Source organism: Pholcus phalangioides, unplaced genomic scaffold (genome assembly GCF_987345545.1).
Source record: "Pholcus phalangioides strain wild (caught in Gottingen) unplaced genomic scaffold, Ppha-v1.0 ptg000009l_1, whole genome shotgun sequence".
Classification (NCBI taxonomy): domain Eukaryota; kingdom Metazoa; phylum Arthropoda; class Arachnida; order Araneae; family Pholcidae; genus Pholcus; species Pholcus phalangioides.
In genome coordinates this window covers 58,465,297-58,483,862 of record NW_028301602.1, presented here as the reverse complement: position 1 = coordinate 58,483,862, position 18,566 = coordinate 58,465,297, and the positions used below count along the sequence as shown (strand labels likewise).

Sequence of the window (18,566 nt, the reverse complement as noted above, 5' to 3'; positions counted from 1 at the left end):
ATTTGGCGAAGATTTCTTAACCCATATTTGACCTTAAAGAAATTTATCTTTATCTTATATTTGATCAAGTATTTTGAAGGAATCAAAAATTTCTCATGTAATTATCATTTGATTTTTTCACGAAATTTTCATTTTATAATAATGCAATGTGATTTAAATTATTTCAAATGATATTGATGGTATATCTTAATCTGGTCTTAATTTTGAAATATCAAAGTTAAATGAGTGCTTATAAATGCTCTATGACTATTTGAAGCTACTGTCATATCTATCTCTTTCAGACAGGCATTCTTTCTTTCAGAGCATTAATTTTTCAATTATCAAGAGGTTTTTGCATTTTTGATACTACTCAAAAAATACATTAAAAACATAAATGTCAGCAAAGTTTTATTTATTTTTTCATCAAATTCTCAATTGTTTTTTCTTGTGAAGAAATAATTTACTTCATTGAAATTTTTCCAGCAGAGTATATTCATCTTCGCATATAATTTTTTCCAGAATTTATTGCTAAATTTCATGTAATAAATCACACTTTTCCCGGAGGCACTTCTTCCCCCTGGACGCCATCTTAAAATCCCCCGAAAGTTCAACTGTAAGTGCTGCCTTCTGATGAAAGCCCCCAAAGTTCATATTCATGATATTTCCAACTCAAAACTTACACAATTCAGGGCTTAAATCTTAAGAAAAGCAACCACCGTATTTGTGTATGCAGGGTCTGAAAGGGTATAGTACGATGATGAATGCAATGTATGAATATGTACAAGCTACTAAATGTGTTATACATATCCATGAGTTGATGGACAACTAATTTTGTACCCTTAGATAGTTCATCGTTTCTGATCGTTCAACTTTTCTAAACACCAGTAAAATATCTAAAACCATTCGACGGACCATTAGTGTCCCGTATTACGGGACATTCCAGTGTTTTCAGTTTTTTGTTCCGAATTTTTTTTCATACATTTGTCCAGTTTTTTCAACGATGCTCATTTAAATTTGCAATGTTTACTAAAATCGTGAATACATAGCGTTTCTATAATTATAATTATGATAATTATGGCTAAAATAAAAATATTCATCTTACGTATTCGTCAGGTTCAACGTCTTTTCAGTGATTATAACTGCAATTAATGAATTTGCGGACTTATGGTAACGTTTTTGATGACAACTGGCGACGCTCCGTATTTTACTGTATTTAAGATCCAGTTCCCCTTATGTTTCTCAATGAAATATGGTCGTCTATTCATTTGAATGTTTTTTTCATCAAATACATTTTTGTTTATTCCGATTTGTAGCAGCCTTTTATTTCCCCACCCTTCATCCAGTTTTGTTGTAGGCTTACTTAGCAAATTTATAATCACATAAATTACATCTTTTGGTTACAAAATCAATGATATCCCATACTTAGGGGATCGCAATTTCTCGCATTTTTCTTGATGAAGTATGGCGAATTTAAGTGTGAAGGTGAAATTTTTATTTTAAATCTTTATGGAGATTAGTAATATAAATTACAACCGAATAATTTTTCCTTCATCGAATATCGAATTATCAAGTTCACGTGCAGACCACCTAATTCCATCGTCGTGGACCGAACCATAGGTTGAGAAACGCTGACGTAGTTCATAACTTTTGGTTGATCAACTAATGACGCTGGGTTTGCAAAAAGACCTTTTTCTAAAAAATATCTTTCGCATTCAAAACAAGTGTATAGCTCAATTCCATGATTCAGGGTTCCCAGAAAAATCTACTTGATCATTTTCCTGACTAAAACTAAAATATTTCCCTGACTTTCTCTAATCAAAACTTTTGAAGAAATAAATATTCGTATAATTCGAAATCTCAATCTTCCACAAATATTGTTTCGAATTTCAGTTCCCCCCCCCCTACTTTCGTCAGTTATTTTACATTTTCTCTCTGACTTTATATATATATATATGATAATTTTTCATTTTTCTCTGACTTTCCAAGCCACTGAAAACCCTACCATTTCCCTTCCTATACCTAGAGATTGATTACGCGTTGTGTATAATCACTCTTGATGTGCACCAATTTTTTTTAAAACAACCCATTAGAATTCAGATAATGTATTAAGACATAGAGTTCATCAACTTTAACCTCCTTTAATGTCTTCTGAACTCTACGACCGCAAGATGCTTTCACGTTTCCTCATATCAAGACGTATACATCAATCATTATACAAACCCCGCAATTGAATTAATGTCCCGAATTCGTATCAAGAAAGTACTGATTGCAAACACTCTTGGTGAAATTAAGAACAACCATGTGCGCCTGCAGGTTATTATTTTTAGCAAGACATAAATTCTGAAACAAAATCAAACTAATTTTGATCATAAACCATTGGAAGTAAAAAACACGAACTTTCGTAACCTGCTGCTGAAAATAATTATGCCCATAAATCTTATTCCTGGATCGAGCACGTCCAAGATTGATTCTCACCACTGATTGATGCTAATGATTAGAGCCCGGCTTACACGCGAATGCATATGCATTTGCATATTTTGGCTTTTTTTGCATTAATGCATATAAATGTATGAAATCAAAGAATTTTCAGAATGAGTGTATGTTTTTGAAGGTTTATCTAAGCTCAATCACTTTTTTTTAAATATAATTTTTCAAATGAATATTTCTCTTAATATTTTCATAACATCGGTTTTATTTTACCAGAGGAGGAATTTAGGGAGTTAAAATAGATATTTGTGTAATACTGTATTTTCCAAATAATCAACCGTTTTATGTAAAATTGTAATTGAAATTTATTGTAACGCTATTTTTAAAGATGTGTCAAAAGTGTTAATTTTTTTTTTCTTCTGAAAACACTGTTGAAATTCTTTTGTTACTAGTACTTCATTACTGTGCAGCTACAACAAACTAGAGATTAAAAATGCTTAAATAAAAAATATGCAGAAGTTATTTCCATGCAGTGTAGACATATGTGGGGATATTTTTTTGTAAATGAATGTGCATTAAGACACAGAAAATATGAATTTTAGAAATATATCTGCTCCTTTTTGCATGATAATTTTTAATGCATATTTTCTCATTTTTGGTACATATTTCAGATTTTTAACTTTTCAGGATTTTTAAGTGTATGTTTTGGCATTTTTAAGTGCATACTCACATATTTTTAGAGCATATTTCGCCACTTTTTTAGTACATATAATCCGGGCTCTGCTAATGATATTTGTTTCGAAATATGCAAACTGAGTGATTGAAATCGAATCTAATAAAACTGCAATAGTATTCGAAAAGTATTACACGCATAGCGAATTTCAAAAAGACACCGAGATGGTATGAAATTCTAAAAAAAAGTGTTCCCATAATTCATCTCAATTTAAGTCTTTGAAATATATGGTACTTGTAACTCAAAAGATGAGGTCACCCACCCCCCCTCCTCCCCAATCTCAATTTCTAAAAACTTCGTTCCATACTTCACTGCTCTTTCCTCACCATCAGAGAGCTTGAGTATGAAAACTATATTATATACATTCATACTCTTCCTCAATTCTCATACTCTTCATCATATCTTCCTCAACCACATCCAGAATTATTGCAATCACCGTAGTTTCCTACAAGATACATACGACACTGCCATATCTGGAGAATTAATTGCTGGTCTCATTCCTTTCCTGAATCCCCTTTCTTTTGTAATCATATGTATAGCTGCAAATGGTTTATTATATTCCGTATCATATATCATTCCAGTGAGAAAGAAGCGAGACAAAAACGACTTAGGAAAATACAAAGTGGATAAAATAGGGCAAAAGTTCGTGCGAAATTGACTATAAATCATGAACGAGGAAAAGAATGCGCGGGACAAAAGATGGAGATAAGAACAGCTCGAAATATCGAGCAACAATCACACTTTAATTAAGACTAGGCTGTCTTTCTCTCGATTCTAACCTATAACTGACAGGCAAGAACTATTCATTCGCGTTATATTTTTCTGTTGCAGAAGGAAAATTAGAATAAGCGGCATTTCAAGTTTTTTCACACTGTTGGGTTCGAACACCCAGAACTGGACTCTAATCCAAAGGCGCTCAGCCTTTAAGACAACGCGGGCCACTTCATTGGTGGGAGCGGTAGCCCAGGTCGATAAGATACTCGCCTAAAGTACCAAAGGATGTTTAGAGGTGTCGCGAGTTCGATACCCGGTTCGTCCTTGGCCTTGTCAGAATACTTTCCTGACACAGGGATACAACAGAAACGGCGACATATGACCGCGGAAAAAATTGCTACCGGAGGGAATCCCCCATCGTTGGGTTAGCGCACCAACCTCTCGGTGAGTATATAAAAAACAAGCCTGCCGTTCGGAATTGGCAATAAATTGTAGGTCCCGGTCTAATTAGCCCTCGTGTGCAGAAAATGTCCATGGTGCGACAAAAATGATCAAATGACCACTTCATTGGTTTGAAAACGTATCGCGGGCCACTTAAGTGATCTGTATAGCCTATATGCCGTGGGTTACTTCAGTGATCTGGTACTGTGTCGCGGGTAACTTAAGTGATGAGATGCTCTGGAACTGTGCCGCAACTCACTCAATTATCTGTAAATGTGCCACGGGTCACTTAAGTGATGTGGAACTGCACTGCAGGTCACTTGTGGGATCTGTAATTGTGCATTTTACCCGGCGAAGCGCAGCAATATTAAGAGGTATCCCATGACTTTTGGCACTTCAGTGTATAATGGAGAGAGAGAGAGAGAATGGAACAATTATAAGAAATATTTTCAATTTTCGAAAGCCTCGTAACAGTCAAGAGCATGCACAGATCAACTTTTGGAGGGGGCACAAAATTTTCTTCCCGAGAAATTTGGAGTTACCACCTTGCAAAAAGCATTTAAATCAACAGAAACTGGTCAAAATAGTAAATGAAAGGTATCTTCTTTTGATATTTAAATTTTTTTCACAGAGATATTGAAGTTTTTTTTCCAAACTTTCGTCGGCTTGTGTGTGTGTGTGTGTGTGGGGGGGGGGGGGAAAGGGCAGATACGAGTTACTATGCCCCCCCCCCCCCTGCGCATACCTCTCAGTATCACTTAATCGACGGAGTAGTTTCAGATCAATTAGAAGTCAAAAGCTAAGAAGAAAATCTGTGTCTATTACATATAGGGTTTTACGTAAAAGAAACTAAGCGGCCCCGTTTTTCGTACAAAACGGGATATATGGTCATCTCATTAGCATCTGAATTTTCTTTGGATATGGTTATCAATCGGTTAATGTTATGAAAAACTCCGGGTCTCGATATGATCGCATTAAATTGCGCTCACTGTTTTTTTATTATGTGACTATCAATAAAACTGAGACGAAATTGCAGAACCGATCGTGATCGGCTGCAGATAGCACGTCCTATCATTTAACTTGTGGGAATAGTGCGGACTGATACGACAATCATCTGGTCATCGCATAGACTCGAAAATGGTGTTAATGGCCATGAAAAGAACATTGAACTTTACGGGCACCAATCAGCTTCTCAAAGAAAAAAAACAAACCAAAATATATTTTACTTTTCCGTCGCGGTTATAATCATTTAAATATGCACACATCTGCTCACTAAAGTGGTTTTTCCGAATCAAAGGGGAGGAGGGATATATCGAGTGGAACCGTGATTTTTTCAGAAAGGAAAAGTAGGAGAGTTCATTTAAAAAAAAAAAAGTCAGTCCTCATATAAAACCGACTCCCAGAAGATGGATCGCGACAGATGGAACTTTTGGCGGGACAATAACAATAATCATGATGTCAAAGAAAAAGAAGAAAAAAACATACACTCTATACACTGACAGAGAAAGAAAGCCAGCGAGAGGGTATTCTATATATTCAGCAAAGGCAGGAAATTTGAGATTAGGTTTACCTCACGAGCCGCCGTCTGTGCAACTTTGCCAAAAAAAAAAAATCCATGCTCACAACTAGAGTGAGTAGACATGTTTTTCCCCCTCCCTTAAATGCAGAACTAGATTTATACATTAGAATTACTGCCATATAATCCAAACCACAAAGAAACGATTATAAAACACTCCATGTTGTTTGAGCATTTTCATACTGATATTTATTAGAGATGGGACGAATACTCGGCTGCTATTCAGTATTCGGCCCTTTTGCACAATATTCGGTTCGGCCGAATATCTGTATAAATCCGAGTACATCCTACTAATATTAAAAAAATATGTTAATTGGAATTTTGATTATATTTTATTTTGTGTGGTATATACACTTTCCTGTGAAAAAGTTATATCGGGGGGGGGGGGAAGGGTGATTTCTAAGACAGAGTGAAAACATGAAACTGTGAAAATATAATCCTACCGCAATAAAAGGTGGAGGTGATCATGAATTAATTACACAAGTTCACTAAATCAAGGATGTACTTAAACAAGATATGAGTTGAGCTACTGAAAAAGGCAAAAGAGCCAAAGAACATCTAGACAGGGAAAAATAAGAAATAAGTCATAATTTGATGCATTACTGATTGAGAGTAAATATTGCTTGACATTTTTTCTTAATTATATGTAAAATTGATTAAAAGTAAAAAGAAACGAAGCGGTCCCATTTTTTCGCACAAAACGGGATATATGGTCATCTCATTAGCATCTAAATTTTCTTTGGATATGGTTATCAATCGGTTAATGTTATCAAAAACTCCGTTTCTCGATATGATCACATTAAATTGCGCTCACTGTTTTTTTTATTATGTGACTATCAATAAAACTGAGACGAAATTGCAGAACCGATCGCGATCGGCTGCAGATAGCACGTCCTATCATTTAACTTGTGGGAATAGTGCGGACTGATACGACAATCATCTGGTCATCGCATAGACTCGAAAATGGTGTTAATGGCCATGAAAAGAACATTGAACTTTATGGGTGCCAATTACCAATGGGTAATGTTGGAAAAAAAAATTGATTGTTGAAGTAATATTAAAATACAATATATCATCGTTAAATTTAATTACCAGTATCATGGCAGGGCCGTCATTTCAACTTTTTCCAGGGGGGGGGGGGTGTCAAAGCACATATACTCAATGCATGTATATATATATATATAAATATATATATATATACATACCATTTTTAGTGTATTTTCAAAAGCCGGGGGGGGGGCCTGTATCATGGCAATAAAAATCCCTCAACTATCAGTTTTTGTAATATTTATTTAAAATATAAATAACACAATTAAGTTTCATTTTCAATTAAAAACACCAATTTTATTTATAATTGAGATGAATTTTAAGAAAATTGATATTCGGCTGCCGAATCATCATCATCAACTAAGCGTTAGTTGCATTTCATTCTATCAAGTTGGCGTCCGTCGTAATGGCCGGATTTTTGGTCCTTTCCATCCAAGACCTTTTTATTTATTTTTTTATCTTTTGAGAACGAAACCCATAGCGTTCCGAAACGATCGTAAGGGCCATATTTTACCTTATCATTCGAATTTTAATTTGTCGTAAAAACAATGTCCACACTGTTTTTATTGACATAGGTTCGTTAGGTGGCCTTTAGATAATTATGCTCAAAAATCATAGCCGATGAAAACGATCCTTTCGCATGTTAGAAAGTGAAGCTCGCATCCAAGTTCATTTACTGCATCCAGTATAATTGGCGTGTGACGGAAGAGAAGAAAATGCTTGTATAATTTATCTTTTTTTTATAATAAGTTCAGCTTGTGTAATTTTTATTTCACTAAAAGTTATATAGATAGACTGACAGATAAGACTGGGAACGAGAGAGCGAGAGAGGAGTCTATTTTTCTGTGACTGCTTTCCATTCACTGCTGAATCACCAGCGCGGTCATTAGCCAGAACAATAACAAGTACAGGACGATACGTTTGACTTGCGAAGCATGATGGTGATGGGCCGGCTACTGGTAAACAAAAATCCATTCGGTAGATGAGATGGAAGGAAACGACGGATTATATAAGTATTAAAAAGTCTCGGAAAATCAGTAATAAAACATGGAGAGGAAGACGTGACATCATTAATTTGGTTTGCAATCATCATTTTGGAAAAAAAGTGCGTTGTACTAGTAATCTCCGAAGCAAAACAATCGTAGCTGAATAATACAAAAGCACCTTTGTAGTTTCTTCAGCGTGCTTTTAACCTTGCAAAGTGTTTTCATACTCCAAAAATAAGTCTACGTAAACATCTCTAAAATGTTTATGAGGGGAAAATAAATATCATGATCCAAGAATATTTTTCTATGAATTATTCATGATGTTTTTCGTCGCAGAGGAAGAAAAACAAAAGACAGTAGCCAGTTCCGAATATACAGTGGTTTTCTTTCTGTGAACTCCAAATTCAGTCTATCACAATTCGAAATGACAAAAGCAAATACAGTGATATTTCGGCTAACGAACACTTTTGTTGATGGGGATGCACTTGCTAACATAAAATAGCCGTGTTGCGAACTGAATTTTAGCGCTAGTCATCATCAAAATTGCTGTCGCTCGCGAGTCCGATTAAAACTCATCTCCACCTCGCAATCTTTTTTCCAGATTTTTTTTCCCTCCACTTCTCTTGCTGAAAGTTTTTGAAAATGAAATATTCAAGCAAATGCATTGAAAAAAAGGAGCCTATGTTTTCAGAGCACGTATTCTCTAAGTGCAAGACTCTTAGCATCTCAAACTGAACAGTCTGGACATTCTAGGAGCTCCTCTTTTTAATTTACATGCAGCAGACATTCAACTGATCAAAACACAAATGGATGGGAACGCCTAACAGGATTGTGTCAACACCAGCCTTAACAGACTGAAGCTGTGTTGATTGTGTTCATCCAGGGTGTCCAACCTTGAACTTCCAAATTGAAACTTCACACGAAGCCCGCGGGCCACCAACTCATGTAATTTAGTGACATTTCAATGTCCCATTGGCAGCTTTTACTAACAGGAACAAAAATAATTGAAGACTTTTATTTATTCTGAAACTATTTCATTTATTAATTATCATTTTGATTAGTTCTGAAATAATTTTTTTTACTAATTCTGAAACAGTTCTTCAAATAAATTAATTGCTGATTAAATTAATTGATTCTGAGATTAATTTCAATCCGAAATCACTTCAAATGATTCTGTAATTATTTATTTTAGTAATTCTGAAAAAATTATTTTTCTTATCAATATATCTTCAAATCATTTCTTTCAATAATCATGCAATTACTCTTTTATTAATTGTGAAATAATTTCTATCAGAAATTACAAAATTATTTCTCTCGATGATGAAATTATTCGTTTCAACAAAAAATTTTTCTCATTTCAAAAATTCAAATTATTATATGTTTTCAGTAATTCTGAAATTATATTTTCAAAAATTCAGAACTTTCATCAGCTAATTCCGAAATTATTTATTTAATTAATTTCTAAATAACTTCTTTTATTAATTTCGACACCTTTTCTTTCAAAAAATCTAGAATTAATCATCATACGTTTTGAAAAAATTTCTGAAAATGGTCGGGGGCCACGACAAACAGCTTGGAGGGCTAAATGTGGTCCGCGGGCCGTGCGTTGAAGACTCCTGGTGTGCATATTATAAAATAAAAAGAGCTTCAGTATCTCTCCCACCTCTTCCTTCGAATTCTAATTTATCCAATTCCGAAGAAATTCAGTTAATCCTTCGATCAGTTTTTGTCTTTTTTATACCACTCTACTTGGTGTTTAAAAAAATTATCTTTAAATTTTGGGCAGTACCTGGAACGAACTAAACGACTTTCCATAGAAATCTATGGAAAATCATGTTTCGGCTAACGAACGTGATTCCGGAACGAATTATCTTCGTTAGTCGCGAGGTATCACCGCAATAGAAATTTGTTGCCGTGTATGTGACTACTAAAAATTATGAGTGAATATCGTAGGTCACGCAATCTCATGTTATATATCGCTCAGATACTTTCATCTTGCCATCGCTGTATTTCTGCATGATGTTTACACTAAAAAAAAAATCACCATATATATTCCTATATATATATATAGGAATATATCCAGTGAATTACTTTGATCACACGTGTCACGCATGTTCAGTTCCCATGCCCGGAATTGCAACAACTAGGAAGCGAACGATCATGCATCGTGCTTATCTGAATTTACGACGTTTGTGCAAAAAAATGGTTGTGTATAGTACTTCACATATGGCTGTCAAACTGACCAAACATCTAACGTATCAGTAGGGCTCCGAGGCACCAGGATATACATAGACACTGACGTTTTATTTATTTATTTCCATCTTTGTCTTTTCAAGAATAACCTACGAGAAGAAAAAAAATGTCCCAGTGGCAGGAAACAAAAGCGTGGCACCAATCCACCAAGAGATGGAGCGATAAAATTCTTCCAAAAAGTTTTCCAAGTACGATTCTTATTTATCTACCAAGAACGGTTTCTATGTGCTCATAAACCACATTTCTAAGAGGATTGTTATCAAAAAATGAATTTTTAAAATTCCGTAAGAACAGAGAAAAGAGAAAATTTTAGGTTTTAAAAGAAACATTTTGAGGAATACAGTAGGTGCCGCTTATTAGAATTACAGATAATATTATCGTTTATAATATAAGTACAGAACGGACCAATATCATAGCATAGGGGGGAAAAAATCCGTTTGTTTAATTAGAACTTCGGTTCATTTTATCAATTTTTTTAGCCGTAATTTTTTTTTCTATTTGCATACTAGTATTTTGAAGGTAAAGTTGAACCAGAGTCGCCCTTAGGGGTGGGCGAAAGGTACGGTCTCACTGGGACCGGCGTTTTTGGCATTGGGAGGTCGCACTTACGCTATATAATGATAATTTCTTTCATAAATTCTCCATTTCCATATAAAAAGAAATATTTCTGGAATTCTACATTTTCATTTAATTCTGAATTTCTACCAATTTTGAAATTGTTTCTTTCATAAATTCGGAATTTTCATCAATTTTGGAAATTATTTCTTATTTATTCGGAATTTTCATGGGAGCTGGAATTACCTGTCAACTATTTTTCTTATTTTCGATTCATCGATTCGAAATTTTCATTAGTTGCTGGACAATTTCTTTCATTAGGTGTTAATTGGTTTTAGAATTATTTCTTTCATTAATTTAAAATTTCCTTCAGTTCGAAATTTCATTAATTTCTTTCTCTCGTTATTTTAAATTCAATTGCGTTAATATTTTTTTCGTATGGAAATTTTTCAGCATTCCTGAAAATTTTGTAATAACGTATGAATTTTTGGATGTCGATTTCCCTCTCTTACAGAATGTATAAAATCCTGAACTAAAAGTAAAGACAAGTGTAAGATTTAAAAAAAAAGTATTTTCTTCAGTTCATGGTCAGTTTTTTTTAAACTGACCACATTCAGTTTCTCGTCCACAAGACTCACAAGCGAATCAATAGAACGTACGGTACATTATAGAAAGTATCGTGATCGGTGATCGATATTTGACGATGCTATTCTAACCCTTCACAACTTCTGAATAGAAAAAAAAAGATTTTAGCTTAAAAAAGGAAAAATATCCTGTTTCCGAATAATAATAATAATATAGGCACAATTTTTAACATATTGAAACCAGTCACGTGGAAGAGAAACGGAATTATCCCGTTCAACCAAACGGGACATGTGGTCATCGCACATACAACCGGAATTTTCTTCTGCTGCAGTTATCAATCGGTTATTGTAATCAGAAACCTACATGCGAGTCCCGATGTGATCACATTAAGCGCCCTGCATATCATAATTGGCACAAATTGTATAATACTGTACGTAGTTGCAAAACAGAGCTACCCTTTACATGAACAATTTTTTTCTTTTTTTGTAATAATAAAATAAAGTGACTTTTCTCTTAGAATGACAATATAAAAGTTTATAAGCTGGCTGATGCGAAGATGAACTTGGGAAAGAAAGAAAATTCAACCACCCTTGCAGAGAATTGAACCCACATCCTCTCACTTGCCGGGTGAGCGCCTCAGACCACTAGACTACAAAGGAAACGGTCTAGTCTAGCGGAGTAGGTACGACACTCACACACAGGATAGTGTCTACTATCTCCAATGACTTATGGAAAGTCTGTATAAGGAATGAAAGAAAATTATTGGTACCGTGAAGGGGAAACCGATCATTTTCGAACCGGACCCTACGTCTGGTAAGAACGATCTGCTGTGAAACCTCCAAGTGATTAGAATCTGAAGCCGATAATCAGTTTTTGCAATCAGTATATCATTTAAATAATCTCTCATTTCCGGTATTCCGAATAAATGTAAGACATCTTCTGCATCTCATTTCCTCGTGTATCTCAAAAGTCACAATACTAGGGCAAATACATGACCTGGCACTTAAGAGGGGCGTGGGAATATTCGCCATTGTGATCAGCAACACGAACTCAATTCACAATATGGTCAACGCCTCGTCGTTTTTTTCTTTTTAAAGAAAAAAAGAAACGATACTATTTGAAATATTTTGAGCTGTGCTTAAGAAATGTGCACGAAGCCATGAAAAATAAAGATAAATAAATAAAATAAAATCCGGCTTAAAAAAAAACAACAAAAAACAATAAAGGCGTTTTGTAAATTACCGACTCCACCTACTCGAAGATAAAGGCGGAATTTCGTGCTTTTTTTTATAGACTGGCCAAATAATAACGAGTTTGTGCAACCAGGTGTAAAATAGAGCACGAGAGAGAATATGAATTGTGTTTCCTAAGAAAATCTTTTGTGTTTTTTCCAAAGAGTTTTTGTAAATTTTTTTCACCTCAGAGGTGGTCATAACACGCGTTGTACGAACGAAAATGAAACTACTGCGAATAATACTGAATTTTACTGAAGATATAAAATTAGTAGTGTTGATTAGATTTTCAAAAGACACACTGCTCTAAATTTTGTTTTCTTCACTAAAAAAACAAACTGTCACAAGAAGAATCAAAATACAGTTGTCAATATCAGTGAGAATTTTTTTTTGTTAAATATAATTTTTTTTTTGTATGTTCCAGTTTTATAGCCTTTCGTTTAGATTTCGAAACACACCTTATGCGACAGGGTTACTAAATTTCCAACCCATAAAATACAGACACCCGTGGTTGACCATTTTCCATCGAGATAAAAATGGGAAGTCCGGCCAACTGTCGCCAATTGATGAACAACAGTTGGTCAAATCACCGCGATCAATGAATACAAAATCATGACTATCGAAACATTGCGGATCTTGAATGCATGATCAACTTGGATATAACAAATGTTGCAGCTTATTATATTATTCTTGTTTTGTGTTATAAACAAGGCTACCCTTACAAGTCGTGGAACCATGGGTGGGGCTGACGAGATTCCAGCTCTGGGACCCGGGACAATCACCGTAATTTTTTCCCGTTCTCATGCTATAAATTAAATATGCGTCTGGCTTGGGGAGCTCGCTAAAGATCCTAGCCTAGTGGCCCTGCTCCAGGATGTGGGGGCACGCGTGAGACCTGGTACAAAATGATAACGGGGTGACAGACGCTTAGGCTTGGGTGGCCCCCATCTGTTTCACATCACTGAGGACAGCTGTGGTCAAAGATTCATTTCACAAATAAAGTATACATATTTTTTAAACCAAAAATCGATTGATTCTCTAAAAAACAGTAATTTCGCTTATTTTATAAAAGTACTTTACGGACAGAAATTCCGCAATTCGGACTGATGGGAAAAGCGGTAACCTTATATAAAATCGTAATACTCCTCAGTATACGGATACGAATCTCGATTCGCTAATTTTTTTAATGATGTTATAGTTAGCGAGTTCATGCAAATATTGTTGTGATAAATGGTAAAGAAAAAATTCAAGAAGAGATCTTGAGTCTAGGCTTGCAATGGAAATATAAAGACCCGTAAGGTCATTGAAGGTCTTTTCACCTAATTGACTTTTTAATTTCATCTGTAGTCATTAATGGACCTCTGAAATGCACGTGGATTCATTTCACTGGAGGCTACGGGAAAGTAGACAGGAAGCCTGATTTCGAAGAGGTGGGGGGTGGCGAAGTGTACATAGGTAGGAACCACAGGTGTCATCAGCGAAACTGGTTCTGGTTGTTGGACAGATGCTTAGTTCTTCCAGCAGCAGTATTGGCGGGGCTCGGGCTTTTTCAGCAGGAAACGGCAGCTGGATCGATTCGGCCTAAACAGGATCCTTGAACATAAAATCTATAGGTATCTTACTCAACCGCAAAACCTTGTGCTTCGTATGGTAAAACTTTCACTTCCATTACACGATTCCAGTCATAATATAATTTTGGTTCTACCATATGATTAGAGACGGACTAATGATTAATCTCTGATTGAATATCAGCTAATTTTTTTAAAATTAAGGATATATTCTTGGCATATAGAGACGGAAGTTGCTCCTCGGAGCAAGATTTCCCATCAATAGTTATTTAATACGACAGATGTGTATATGTTTTTCCTATACCTCCACCCAAAGAAGAATGACCACAAGGATAACAACTCTTAGCACTAGAATCTCTTCTATGTTGTTTTTTTATGGAGCTTTGTTCTCAATGACGAAATTGGTAAATGGATTTATCGTAGGAAAAGAAAGAGTTGGCCTTGGATCCAACGTATGTATTACGTCAAGTAGGTATTTGGTACATTGGGGCGAGTCTTTTTTTCGAACAAAATCCTTATTTCACCTTGCTCTGAGTAGCTACATATTCATCACTGGTGTATCCAGTCATTTTTCTGCTCACGTACACGTTAGCAAAATAATAATAACTTTCAAAACATCATAGGTTTTTCTTCAAATAGACGTTCTATTTACGTGCGATTATCTTTTATATCTCCTCTTAATAGAAAATATAAAAAATTCTTTCATCATTCGCATGAAAAAAAAGTATGCAAATGCAACTTCCCCAGGGAAATAAAATTACCCAAAAAACAAAAGCAATAAAATAATAACAACTAATGCGAGTCTTTAATCTAGACGTAAACCAGTTTTGTTCTGCCTTTTATGAGATTTCGCCGTTAACAGTGTCATACTTGACCTCGATACGAATATATTTCTCGCCATTATCGAAAAATGACCAACACGTACGTACGAAATGACAATCATTATTACGTTAGATCTTATTCGCATCGAGAATGAATGTAGAAAAATGTACATGTACATTAGTTATTCATAGGCCGGTGTTGCACTAATAAGCGTATCGTTTGCATTCAAGCAAAAGTAACCGAAAGACTTATTGGTTGTTTTTTCAAGTTTTGTAAAAAAACTTTCATCAGACTTTTATAATGGAATGTTGGCAATACATATATAAAAGAAAGAATTAAAAAAAAAAGATCTGCTTCTCTCTCCCACGCGCGCACACACACACACACACACACACACAACATGAAAGCGGGATCATTTTACGTGGTTTTTGTCATCCGATTTGTAAGATTAAAACGTAAATAAGGTTAATCCCCACGCGTTAAGCTTCTACGGGAAAAAATTTGTTCCATGTACAGGATGGACAAATCCCAACAGCTAGGTTGTCATGGCGACTAAAAGATTGATATTGGCGCCTAAAGTTTTCTTTGTGCTGTTACTAAATTATAGGCTGAGAGCATCACGAAATGTTTGAAATTTAAAGTATAACAGCATATCTGTCAACATGAAAGATGGCATGACATGAAAGATTTTGTCCTGAAAAAATCAAAAGAAGCATTGTTCTGGAACTTTTTTTTTCGGATAAATTATCCTTCTGCAGTGTCGTCGGAGCCGGGGGTGCTGTGGGTGCTCGAGCACCCACGGTAATTTGTGGCACGGGTCTGAGCACCCCCAGAATTGATTGAGAAATCGTAATTTCCAATATAAAGCTCAAGACGAGCACCCACAGGTTCGAAACATTTCCGACACCCCTGTCCTTCGGGGACGCTTCGATATCTCTCTGAGATGGAGAGATTGTTCAGATCTAATACTTGTATAGTTAATCAGGGCCGTAGCTAGCCATTCCTGTGCCATGTGCAAGAATTTGAATTTAGGCCCATTCTGGGCCGTACTTCCAAGTGGCCCCTGTGCGGGTGCACCTGTTGCACCTGCCTAGTTACGGCCCTGTAGTTAATAGATATTAGCAAAGAGCAGTTGTATTACTCAATATCACACCGTGAAACTACATTATAATGATCTTCTACCATGAATGGCTATCGGCTACGAATTGAAAATTCCACGATTTGCTGATGTATTTCTTGTCCTAATTGAAAATTTTTTTGAATAGTTATGCTCTTAAATTGTGTCAATAACCATTTCTTCAGATAATTTTTTTTCGGTTTCCTTCAAAAACCAAGGTACACGCATATACAGAATGTATAGTCTTATCCCTATACACCAGTGATTCTTAAACTTTTCCACCCTCGGCTCCCTTTGCCTCGTCATTGTTTACTCCCCAGATTAGTCTAGAAAAGAATCACTTCAAATCACTGACCAGAGACACATCTATATACCAACTCCTAGCAACACCCTACGCGTCGCACACTTCGAGAATTACTGCTACACACCCTTTACGTTTTGAATCGTTGGGAATCATGGGTGGAGATATCGTCCAAGGTAAAGACGACTAATCTAATGTATTTGCGTATATAAGAAATATAAGAATTGACATCATCATCATCGTGCCCCCACCCCCAGACTTTCAAGTCTATCTCCGCCTGTGTTGGGAATAGAGACAAACATTAAGTTATAAAAATATCCAAACAACATTCAAGTTCATTTTAGATGTAATTTCTTCTTCTGGAAGGGAGGGGGAGGGGGGGGGTCCGCATGTGTATAATACTGAGATACAAAAATTAATTCTTTTCATGCCGCCCCCCCCCCCGTCTTGTAACTTCCAATTTGAAAGTTGTCATATCTCTTCTGAGCCTAAAAAAAGTTTCCAAGTGTAATGCAGCCGAGACACCTAAGTTCAAAAACGTTGAAAATGAGCGAAAAGAACAGCATATGAAGGGGCAAATTCTATTTTGCAGCTGCAGTCTCTATCAAAACTTTTCTGCATTCTCAGTCGTCCCCACCAACTTTTAATCAGCAATATCTCAGCAAATATTGCACTTAGAAACACGATTTTTTTTTCGAGCTCAAAAGAGATGCGGCAAAAACTTTCTTAATTGGAAATTAGAGGACAAGGATTCACATGAAAAAACAAAATTTTGTATCGCTTTACATATACCACTCCTAGTAAAATGAGTGAAATTTAGAATGTTATGTGCACGAGAAATTCAAGATCAAAATTTAATCTCAGAAATTAATGACTAAAATTTTCTCATATTATGAAATAAAACTTACTCTTTTTGGTGAAGAATCGATCGATTTGTCTTATCGTCATCGAGAAGACCGCAAGCATCACCGCGGACAGAGTCACCAACAATCCAGAGAGAATGCACAGATCCCATACACTGTAATTCTTCAGCTGATGTTCAGTATTATTCCTGTTGGATTGTTGATGCTGTGCGGCCGCCAGCGTCACTTGCTGCACATTATAATCACCACTGTTATGCAGTTTACGTAATCCGTCTCCGTCCATGGTCTCCATCTCGTGCCATTTAAGCTTAGTAGGCGGTAGAGACGTTCCCGAGACAGAACTATTACTATTATCAGTGGTATCGGTCGATTCCGGCTTCTTCATGGCATTGTTCTTGAGGAACGTGAACGCCGATGGATCTATGCACATCGTGTTACTGAATTCGGAACAGGGTTTAATCTCGAGGAATTTCCTCTTGCAGACACCGCAAGGCCTGCATTTTCCATTGTAATCGTCGTACCAATAGTTATCCTTCGGACACAATTTCGTGGACGATATTACTGCTGGTAGAATAGCACACAAGAGGAAACAGAGGGCAAAATCACAGCGTTTGGTAGCGAATAGCATTTTTTTTTGTTCCAAAGTTTTTACTATGCGCACGAGAAAGACATGCAGTGTTGACGATCGGTGCTACGAAGGGATCCTTGGAGAAGGATGTGTGGCGCACCGAGAAACAACAGTGCACGCACGTCGTCTCCTCCACGTGCAATGAATGAAGGAAAAACTTTTGCTGCTGCTGCAAGTAGAAGCGAAACCCACACGCGGTGGTGGGTTTTTTCCTCTCTTTCCTCCCTCCTGGCCTCCAGTGAATTACAACGTCACCAGCGGGCAACTTCCCCGCCAATGACTCTTCGCTACCGAATCTAGGGTTACTTCATATTATCCTTCTCTACTATCAAAACAAGAATAATGATGATAGAAGCATGAAAGGATTTTCCAACTTTCTATCACTTTTAATCTAGAGCATGTTTAACTTGCTGAATTTCTGTGTAAATCCCACATCCATTCTGAAAAGAAGACTATTATTATTAAGTGCGCACCATGGTTCCCACAAAGAATGGGCTGACAAGGCTCCAGCCTGGAGGATTTTAATCATTTTTTTGTTTTTTCACGCTATAAATTCATCATAAAGGGGGGCCCCGTGAAAGTCTGGTCGGGGGGCCCCGTAAAAGATCCCAGCCTAGGGGCCCTGCTTCAGGATATGGGGGCCATGGTGCGCACACCGCTTAATGTGATCATTTCGGGACTCAGGATTTCTGATAACAATAACCGATTGATAACTACGTTTGAAAAATCCCGGTTGTAA

The 18,566-nt window shown here is 36.1% G+C and overlaps 1 protein-coding gene across 1 annotated transcript in view; it reads right to left on the bottom strand.

Annotated features, from left to right (window-relative positions):
* Positions 1–18,058, bottom strand: part of LOC149083386 (uncharacterized) — a 30,722-nt gene extending 12,664 nt beyond the window's left edge. The window contains exon 1 of the mRNA XM_089236657.1: positions 17,245–18,058. Coding sequence (XP_089092783.1) covers positions 17,245–17,827 — 583 coding nt within the window. The 5' untranslated portion in view covers positions 17,828–18,058. The remainder of the gene's footprint in view (positions 1–17,244) is intronic.
* Positions 18,059–18,566: the final 508 nt, after the last annotated feature.